The 10,592-nt window shown below is 41.5% G+C and overlaps 1 protein-coding gene across 1 annotated transcript; it reads left to right on the forward strand.

The window, feature by feature from the left end:
• The first annotated feature begins 253 nt into the window (after positions 1-253).
• Positions 254-9,581, forward strand: rbm34 (RNA binding motif protein 34). Its single transcript, XM_034088182.2, has 8 exons — positions 254-803; positions 1,002-1,061; positions 2,866-2,909; positions 3,127-3,210; positions 6,855-6,918; positions 7,074-7,116; positions 7,199-7,317; positions 8,605-9,581. The coding sequence occupies exons 1-8, from the start codon at positions 717-719 to the stop codon at positions 8,980-8,982; spliced, it is 879 nt and encodes a 292-aa protein (XP_033944073.2). The 5' UTR covers positions 254-716; the 3' UTR covers positions 8,983-9,581.
• Positions 9,582-10,592: the final 1,011 nt, after the last annotated feature.

The following is a 10,592-nucleotide window of genomic DNA, read 5'->3' on the forward strand; positions in this document are numbered from 1 at the left end:
CTCTCTCTCTCTCTCTCTCTCTCTCTCTCTCTCCTGACAGCCTGTCAGTATCGTCTCATGCAGCTCACTGATCCAGTAATGAGTGACCCGATGGTGAAGAATAAACATATTAATAACTAGTTTAGTTCCAGAGGTAGATCAAATAGCGAAGTGTGTTAGGTCTAACTCTTAGTGTGTGTGGCTCCGCTCACCGGTCCGTCACGGCGGGCGGAGCTGCAGGATTTCTGCTTCACACACACGTTGCATACCGCTATTTTACTGTCTTTTTCGGACACCTTAAAATAATGCCAGACCGGTGAAGCCATTTTGGCGAGCTTGTTTTGCCGCGCACAGAGAAAAGTGTCATGTATTTTACGTCATGTGATCGGCTCTCACGATCGGCCTTTATAGAGAGCACCGATCGATCGGCAGAGAGTGAGCATCGGCCGATCGATCGGAGCATCCCTAATCACCGTTGTTAGTCTCGAAGGTCTGTCCTCTAAAGGAGTCTTCTTTTTTACCCGTCCTGGAACAAATATAAGAAAATCCTCGTAACTCCTTGGATTGTTTTGACCTCTTTGAGTCTGTAACCTCCACCCCTCTCTTCTGATCCCTTGCTCTTCAGGGAGCTCAGTTTATATTGTGCAGACGAAGACGAGAAAGGGCCGGCGAAGAAGAAGAAGAAGACGGAGCCGGGCGATGGGAACGATGCGGAGCAGTATGTGATAAAGAGGCAGATGAAGAGAAACAGGATAGAAGAGGAGGTGACAAAGAAGAAGAGGACGGTGTTCGTAGGCAACCTGCCCATCAGCTGCACCAGGAAGGTACCAACATCACAACAGATATTACAAAGTGAGATGAGCCTTTTTAATCCCAGGCGTTGTCGCGACACGTTAGATATGTTTAGTGACCGAATATCCGTTTTTTTCATCTTTAAACCGGTTTGATATTCCTGGATTGATCAATAATATGTTTGAGAAAGGAACAAACCTGATGTTTTGCGGTATTTGTTGTTTTTCCAGACCCTGCAGGGCCTCTTCCGGGAGAAAGGATCCATCGAGTCAGTGCGGTTTCGCTCTGTGGTAAAAACACTACACACAAATAATCCCAGCATGCAGTTGGGTTTTGAAGTGCTACTCAGTCATATTAATAACTCTTAGTTTCTTCCTACGTTTCTATTCAACTTCCTGTCATGTGTTCAGTCATGTTCATCCATTACATTAAATAGATCATTAAAGACTGTTAAAGAAAATGTCCAAACTAGTCATTTTGATAAATAGTATTTGCTACCAGAACCAAAAGCTGACAGTTCACTCAGGACACATTTATATCGCCAAATGAAAGATAACAAGCTCCTACAACTTTCTATTTTTTGTGCTCTCTAGATTTAAAAAGTCACTAAGCAGAGCAATTTGGGGGCTGAATTATGGCGCTCTGATGAAGAAGGGTTTGAGTCAATCAGCACCTCAGTGCTAACCTCCAGTATCAGGATGCCTTTACACACCAGACACTCGGTGTCATAAAGAGAGGAGGAGAACGAGTCAGGAAGACCACCGGACATGTTCCTCCAGCTCTCGTACCGATCTCCTTTAAGGAGGGGCTGCCCTAGCATGTTGTTGTTGTTACCAGTTTGTGACCGGGCAACTCTCGGTCAGAGATAGTTATTGTTGTGGGACACCTGGAACACATCCTTCTCGGGGTGTAGAAGACCCCGAGCCATAAGCGACAACAACTGTGATTCAGTGTCCTCAGCTGTTTAGTCTACCTATTGAAGAATGTTGATTATTGCACTCTGAACTAGTTAAAACCTGGAGCTACAGGAGGTGCTTCAGATTTGATTGTGGCATCTCAACCCTGTGGTCAACCCGTGGCCCGTGACATGTCGTGTGAATTCTCCGGCCGAAGCTCCAAATAAACCGTCAGTGTTTGCCATCAAAGCTCCAGCTCTCCTCGTGTCTCTCTTACCTCATTCACACCAACGGTGTTTCAGGGCCGGTTCGGAGCTGGAGCTTGAAAAGCACCGGGTTTTCCTGTTCACACCGCAGCGGAGCAGCCTCTTAGCTCCGGAATCCGGTTCGTTTCAAGCACCAAAAAAATTGTCCGGCCAGAGCAAAAGCACCGCATACATCACGCTTACGTCGAGGCGGGAGCAGGGGCGGGATCAACTCCTGAACAACAACAAGAAGCCCGCGTTTTATCCAGCTTGTCCACAACGATGGAGAAACTTAACAAGCAGCAGTGGTCCACTGAAGAGACCAGCTACCTACTGGGAATCTGGTCTTCTGAAGAGTTACAGAGGAAGCTGGAGCGCAATCGGTTGTTGTTGTCGGTGTCAGCTGTGAGGGGTTTCCGCACGGTTTGGCTTTACGAAGCAGGCACGCAAACGGTTACGTCATGACGCAAACGATGACGCAGCACCAGTCGGACTCTGTGCGGTGTGAAAAGAGCCGGAGCTAAACCGAAGAACCGGTTCTGAACCTGAAAAGCTCTAGCACGGAGCTTGAACCGGAGTTGCGTTGGTGTGAATGAGGTATCTGAAGAAGTTTCCCCCACAACTTTCACATGACAAATTTCACCGAAGTTGAACTTCAGTTATTTCCCCCCCCCCCCCCCCCCCTCCAAGAAAAATACGCTGATGGTTGTGATTCTGTAGAAATCTACTGATTCAATGTAGGTGTGATTAAGCTTATCCTTTAATCAAGTAGAACTCTCACTGAATCTAATTTCTCTGAGGTACACTGTAAGAATGTTCTGGAGGAATCTTTAACATCTTGTGGGAAAATGGTTCTCGTGTTCACTTACATTCAGAGCTCTGTAGCCGCTGCTTGGAGTGATATTAAAACAAAGTGTTCTCTTCTAAAGACCTGTTGTGTTTGTTCCCTGCAGGTCAGAGAGGACCCCGCCATGTCCCGCAAACTAGCAGCTATTCAGTAAGTTACCGAAGAGTTGGATGAACTGTCTTTAAGGCGAGGCATGTTTCAAATATCAACAAGTAGGCGATTAAAAGTGGTTGATAAAAAAGCCTTTGGACATAAGATTACAGAATCTATACTAGAAGCGGCAGTGTAACATAAAGATAGTTTTCAGATTGAATTATTTGAGTGTCTTTGTCATCCTCTCTTTAAAGATATATCTTTTACTTTACAGGCGCAAAGTTCATCCCAAGAAGCAAAGCATGAACGCCTACGTGGTGTTTAAAGACGAGGAAGGAGTCACCAAGGCGTTGGAGAGGTCAGCCATACACACACACACACACACACCAACACGTTCTCACTCTCATCCCGTCACATATTGACGGACGGTCAGGGCCCCTCCCCGTCGCTATATTACGTACAGGGTACCCCTTTTCATTTTCTACGGGCAGGGCGTCCCATAGACCTTCATTGCGGACACAGGGTACCCCTTGCCCGTCAGGCTTCTACGGGCAGGGCGTCCCATAGACCTTCATAATGCCTATTTTAAGGTTCATTTGGCTTTAAAATGCGTTTTGATCTCATTTTATGCGAGTAATGAGTTTTTATTTCTGATTATTTGTGCAGTACATGTACATGATGTTTAGTTTGCTAGTTATGACGAAGATTACCTTACGTCTGTGAGGAAAATACACGGGGCTCAGAGCCTCGTATTTTTAAAATCTTTTTTTCCTTCTAATTTGTTATTCTTTTCAAAATAACACACTGTTATTTACTCACCAATAACACACAATTATCCTTGCTTTTATTTATTGGTTTAATTCCATAATCTCGGTCTTTTTTGGCGTTCGTCAGGAACTGAATTTCAAAATAAAAATAACCGGAAACAGACGTAGGCCTATAAGGGACAGTTCGAGCATCATTGCGATTGTCAAAATGTTTGAGTTTAGGATGGCGAAGACACTACACTACCCAGAATCCCCAGCTATCGTTGAGGACTACAGTCCCCGTGATTACTCTTCAAGGTCTGGGATTGGATGTTGGAGTGGCAGTGCGCCAATGTTACAGCGTCAAACAGCTGTTTGAAATGGAACGAAACCACGCCAGACTATCCAAAACTGGAATCGAACGCCCCCCCAGAACTACACACTACACTATTGTGTTTCGCAAAATGTTCTATGGGACGTCTCTACTGAACTTTTTCGTTTTCCCACAATTAGAAGTTGGCAGTATTAAACACATTGGTGTTATCAAATGTAAAACATATAATTAATAAATGGATAAAAATCGCTGTCCATAATGCGCAGCATCAATATATAGCATTAATATACCCACATGACCGCTCATTGATACTTTGTAATTCTACTCCACTACAATTCAGAGGGTAACCTGGTATTTTTACTCCACTGCATTTATTTGAGTTACTTTGCAGATTCTGATTAATGATGTGAAATATAAACAACCCTTAAATCAGACTTTAGTTACACCTGAGTGACATTCAGGTAAGGTGATTGTCAAGTGCCAACAATCAGGAGAGATATTTGATACTTGTGCTTGAGAAGACTAAACATGTATCTGCAATTGACATTAATGGAAACGAGTAATAAAGTATATTAATTACTCGTTATTCTCTACTAATAGTTAATTAAAGACTATATATTATGGCTATTTTGCACATCCCTTTCAAGATTTCAAGATTTTAAAGGTGTATTGACATATTATACACAACTTACGGTGTAGTTATGAAATGAATGAAAAACTTGGGTCACAGGTTCCTCAACAGTGCATTACAAGACATCTATCAATATGTGTGTACCTCCACCATTAAACTGTCATATTCTGCACATTTCTTATTCTATCTACATACATAAGAGTATAATCCAAATTTATAATATCAGTTAAAATAAGTGCTTCAACATAGTTAACATTGCAGGAAAGCAATATATTAGACGTTAAGTACTTTGTATTTATCTGTAGATAGATACCCCCAACGTTTTTTTCTTATTTAAAAGAAGACCGTAATCTGTTATTTCATGTTTAAATAAAGGTTAATTCGTTTTTCTGTTTTGCACCTCCTCCTATTAATATCTTTGTACATCCTGCACTAAACTGTTTTATTGAAGAGATCACTTATAGTATCTTCTTGATTTTTTATATTCTATATTTCTATCACAGACCTTCTACTTTCCCCCTATGAAAGTATATGTACTCTTAATATTTTTTTAATCAAATATAACACATAAAAACAATAATTCAATAACGTGCTTTAACCACTAGGCACACAAGGTACACACAGACACTTATGTACAACATCTGAAGATGTGTAGTTTTATTCATGCTTTCACATAATTTTACAGCATATTGCTATACTATTTCAGACTCAGTATTTACATTCTTACATTCAAAATGCAATCCAATTCAAATCAGTAATATCTTTAAAAACTACAGTCCTTTTTTATCAGCTGTGCACCGTTATGGTGTAAATATAACCTATCTATGAATTACATCAAATGTAAAAGTCAGCCGAATTAGTGTTGATACTGCAAGGAGACGTATTGTGTGAAGAGAAATTGAGAAGTTTTTTAATTGTTGATATATTTATGATCCACGTCAAGTATTCAGTTTCGGCGGCATTTCTTCAGTTTTTCCATAGGTCTTCTCATCAGGGCGCTATAAATAAAGAACTACGGCAGATCTGTAATATTTAATGCAGCCGAACCGTGCATTACAATGCCGTTATGTGATGACTTTCAAAGAGAAAAGCAAGAACACTCGGAATTAAGTATTATTTTAGTCTTTTCAAATGTTTTCCGGATTTCATATAATATAAACACCAAATCCCAGCATGCATTGCGGCTAAAACATCTAATCAGCGTAGCTGAGAATCTTGGGTAATCGCTCGAAATGCCCACGTCAGTTTCCGGTTATTTTTATTTTTAAATTCAGTTCCTGACGAACGCCAAAAAAGACCGAGATTATGGAATTAAACCAATAAATAAAAGCAAGGATAATTGTATGTTATTGGTGAGTAAATACCAGTGTGTTATTTTGAAAAGAATAACAAATTAGAAGGAAAAAAAGATTTTAAAAATACGAGGCTCTGACCCCCATTTTCCTCACAGACGTAAGGTGATCTTCGTCATAACTAGCAAACTAAACATCATGTACATGTACTGCACAAATAATCAGAAATAAAAACTCATTACTCGCATACAATGACATCAAAACGCATTTTAATGGCCAAATGAACCATAAAATAGGCATTTTTCCACCGAGAATAACACGAAGGACAGCCATTGTTGTTGATCACGTGGTCTGGGAGCTGTTGCAGCGTCCATAGCAACCACCTTAGCAACCATGAATGTGTACACATTCATGAAGTAATCTTCGTCATAACTAGCAAACTAAACATCATGTACATGTACTGCACAAATATTCAGAAATAAAAACTCATTACTCGCATAAAATGAGATCAAAACGCATTTTAAAGCCAAATGAACCTTAAAATAGGCATTATGAAGGTCCATGGGACGCCCTGCCCGTAGAAGCCTGACGGTCAAGGGGTCCGCTGTGTCCGCAATGAAGGTCTATGGGACGCCCTGCCCGTAGAAACCTGACGGTCAAGGGGTCGACCCTGTACGTAATATAGCGACGGGGAGGGGCCCTGACCGTCCGTCAATATGTGACGGGATGGGAGTGAGAACGTGTTGCACACACACACACACACACACAGTCTAACTCTTTGCATGTAACTCAACACACTCTGTGTGTGTGTGTGTGTGTGTGTGTGTGTGTGTGTGTGTGTGTGTGTGTGTGTGTGTGTGTGTGTGTGTGTGTGTGTGTGTGTGTGTGTGTGTGTGTGTGTGTGTGTGTGTGTGTGTGTGTGTGTGTGTGTGTGTGTGTGTGTGTGTGTGTGTGTGTGTGTGTGTGTGTGTGTGTGTGTGTGTGTGTGTGTGCTCACAGGAACGGCATGGAGATCGAGAAAGGATTTCACATCCGAGTGGACAAAGTGACGGAGAGCTCAGCAGTGAGTCTCCACATCATATGATCTGATATCTGGGATTAGATTTAGTAACAGTTTCTGATTTTATTCTGTGTGATCAAACATTTTGGGTTTTAAGGTGCTATGAACGTTTATTATGTATCATTGTTATGTTCATGTGAATCATTCTCGCCTTGCAGCACGATCACAAACGCTCCGTATTCGTGGGGAATCTTTCGTTCGGTGAGCCTCTCTGCCTTTTTTGTAACGTTCAAAATAGTTGTCGTTTGCCATGTTGCCGCTAACCTGCTGTTTGTGTTTTCAGAGATAAACGAGCTGTCTTTCCGGCAGCACTTTGAGGAGTGCGGCGATGTGGAGGGCGTCCGACTGGTTCGAGACCAGAACTCCGGCCTGGGGAAAGGGTTCGGATACGTGCTGTTTGAGGTACGACCACACAGAGGCTGCTCCACTGCTTCACTCTGTGTCCTGGATATCTGTCACTTTCTTTGTGATAGCCAGAGGATCTTTTTAAAGAAAGCGCAAAACGGCACTTTAAAACATTAACATCTTGTAGGAGCCATATGTTAAAATGTATAATTTTATATATTGTGTGTGTATACAGATATATTTGAATATTGTAATTCTTTGTTATTAGTATTATTATATCATTTATCAGCCGTTGTAAAATTGACGTCAGAGCCGACCGCAGCTGCTGGTAATTAGAAGTGAGAAAGAAAAAAGAATCACGGAGCAATATCGTTTTTTGACCTTTAAAAATATGTGTTTGTTCTGATATCTTTTGTTTAAATTAAAGGTGGGGTATGTAATTTATTTCAGAAGCACTTTTTGTTATATTCCATGGGATGCTCTTAACATCCCGATAGCAATGAATACATTAAATGCTTTGGCAATAAATACATAACAAAACATCATCTGTGGAAGCCGTGGCGCTGTAAAAAGCACGACCAATCATCTGAGCCGGCCCGGCTAAAGTAACTGGATGGCCTGCCTGCCTGTCAGCCTTCCATCGGGGCATAAACTGATCTCGTGCCCTCATTGGTCATGTGCGCGTTTGTGTGTGTTGGAGGGGCTCTGTGAGGAAGTCTGAAGGAAGTGGCAGATTTTTTCTGGCTGTGTACTTTCAAATTCTAGCGCACTCGAGCTGGTTTCTCCATTCTAACCTACCCCACCTTTAAGAGTCAAAGTTTCCTGAGACGTATTTTTGTTGGAGTCAAGCTTATTGCTACTTGTGGATATATCGATTTTTAGATTAGACGGAACTACACATCTTTCTCCATTGTTGTTGTTGTTGTTGTTGGTTCCTCTTACGCTCAGCTCTATCAGTTAGATAAGAGAGTAAAGGCTGAACAAAGTAAGCCTGATATCTGTTTCATCATAAATGATAATGTTATTAGGATATTAGACACATATTGCATATTCTCTCCTTATATAGCTGCTTCCCTGGACATCTTCAAGTGATCATTAAAAACTCACCTGTTCACCATGGCCTTTGTCCCCTAACCCAACACAGTACTTTATTATTTGCCCCTTTTGTTAGTTTGTTGCCTTGCCTTGTTGTTCACCATGTAAAGCGGCCTTGGGTCCCTTGAAAGGCGCTATACAAATGTAATCTATTATTATTGTTATAGTGCCGCCCTTCTCAAGGTTATTGCTGTTTTTCTACACCAGGTTTGACGTGAGATGTAATGGTTTTGTATCTTTGCGTCTCAGAGCGCAGACTCGGTGCAGCTGGCGTTGGAGCTCGATGGATCGAAGCTGGAGACCAGGACCATTCGGGTGAAGAGGTCGGTGAAGAAGGAGAAGCAGAAGAAGACTCCGGAGGGGAAAGGAGCGCCAGGGAGGCCAGGAAAGGGACCAATGAAGGGACCTATGAAGGGACCTATGAAGGGCTCGGGGCTGGAGAAAGGAGGCGCCCGGGGGGGTTTCAAAGCTCAAAATAAATTCTCTGGAAACCGACCGACTACGACTACGACTACAAGCTCCAGCTCTTTCAAAGGAGAGATGACGGACCCGAACAAAAAGAGTAAAAAGAAAGGACCGAAGAAGCCCCGGAAGGCCCGGAAGCCCAGAAAGACTGTCCACATCTGATTGAAAACATAAACGTGTGTGTGAGGTCTCCAGCTGTGTGTTAACTCTGTCAGGAGGAAGAAGCAGAAGCAGGTTCACTGAGGTATCTGGAGAATTAAGAACAGGCTTTGGACGATAGTCAATTTTCCACGTTCTTCTCAGTAAATGTTATTTTCCCGACAGCTCTAATGTTGTTTATTCCAGTTACATCCACTTTGTAAAACCATCAAGTCCAAGAAAGCTTTGAAGGTGGAGTCTGTGATCCTGGATTGTAGGTATATACAAAAACAAAACTCACCCTCCCATCAGTGCTCCGAGTGAAGGTTAGCTTTAGGGCGGAAGCTACCGATTATATTCTCAATTAATCGTTTGGTTTGTAAAATATCTAATATCTTCAAATAACTTCCAACCAGTTGATCATCAATAGTTGGCAAGTATTTTTCTGTGGATTGACTTATCGTTGCAGCTCTTCTCTTTATTATCCTTTACATAAAAAGTGCCACAAACTAGTGAATCAAACTCAATATAACAGACTATTCAAATAAAACATTTTTTGTAACTTTTCACCTGTTGTATCGAGTTATGTTCCTGTTGTGTTCAAATAAAAATCTTTAATTGTGTGTCTGATGCAAAATGTCTTTCTCCAACACAACATAAATCTCACACTTCCTTAAAAGAAGCAATACCCAAACAAGTAAAGGTCATGTGTTAGAAGCCTTGTTTTAGTAGAATGAACACTATTAAAGCTACCATATTATATAATACATGATTAAAGTATTATTATTGGAGCTTATTTGAAGTACCTTATATATGTTACTCATAGTTCAAGCCTTTACAGTAAAATATTTTAGCTGGGTTTTCGTGTAAAGTGTCGAAGTATCTCGAGCTCTCAGATAAATGAGGTGAAGCAGAAAGTAATCAAATAGCCTCTGAGGTGTGTTGAAGACGGACAGAGTCGACTGAAGGGATACCGCCGATCAGTTCCTTTGGATTGTGAAGAATTACACTTGAATAATTCCCTTTCTACCACAATGCACATCATGAACGTATTAGAACAAAGACATGTGCTAGATTACTTTCAGGAGAGTACTCAGAGGGCACAGGGGAGCTGCTTGTTGTTGTTTAGTTAAACCACTAGAGAAGTGAGGTTGTTGAACATAACTGAGTTTAAAAGTCCTCTTAAAAGCCCACCTCAACCTACTGGAAGTGCGTCTAGGGGAGACGGCACGATCCCATTGAGGAAAAGTGCATTTAGCCAGGCGGTCTTTTCATTCAAAGCATCCCATCAATGGAATCCTCATCCTACTATACTCATTCAAGCACAGTGTTAAAAAGTGGCTCATTGATAACCAACTGTGTCAGCACTGGTGTGTGTGTGTGTGTGTGTGTGTGTGTGTGTGTGTGTGTGTGTGTGTGTGTGTGTGTGTGTGTGTGTGTGTGTGTGTGTGTGTGTGTGTGTGTGTGTGTGTGTGTGTTAAAATAGTTTTAAAAAAAAAATTACTCTAGCTATGTTAGTTTGACAATAAAGAACCCTGAACTTTACTTTGGTGTTCGCGGTCACAAATTTGACCGGTCCTGTTTAAACTGCTATTACATTAACACAAAAACCATTAATCATCACCAAATTTCAT

The sequence above is a fragment of the Pseudochaenichthys georgianus genome, chromosome 1 (genome assembly GCF_902827115.2).
Source record: "Pseudochaenichthys georgianus chromosome 1, fPseGeo1.2, whole genome shotgun sequence".
NCBI classification, from domain to species: Eukaryota; Metazoa; Chordata; class Actinopteri; order Perciformes; family Channichthyidae; genus Pseudochaenichthys; species Pseudochaenichthys georgianus.

Bases quoted from the DNA above. Each gene is read 5' to 3' on its own strand.
- rbm34 (XM_034088182.2), top strand. From the start codon at position 717: ATGAAGAGAAACAGGATAGAAGAGGAGGTGACAAAGAAGAAGAGGACG. The intron at 2,910-3,126 runs GTAAGTTACCGA...TTTACTTTACAG, and splicing joins CGCAAACTAGCAGCTATTCA to GCGCAAAGTTCATCCCAAGA. The intron at 3,211-6,854 runs GTCAGCCATACA...GTGTGCTCACAG, and splicing joins GTCACCAAGGCGTTGGAGAG to GAACGGCATGGAGATCGAGA.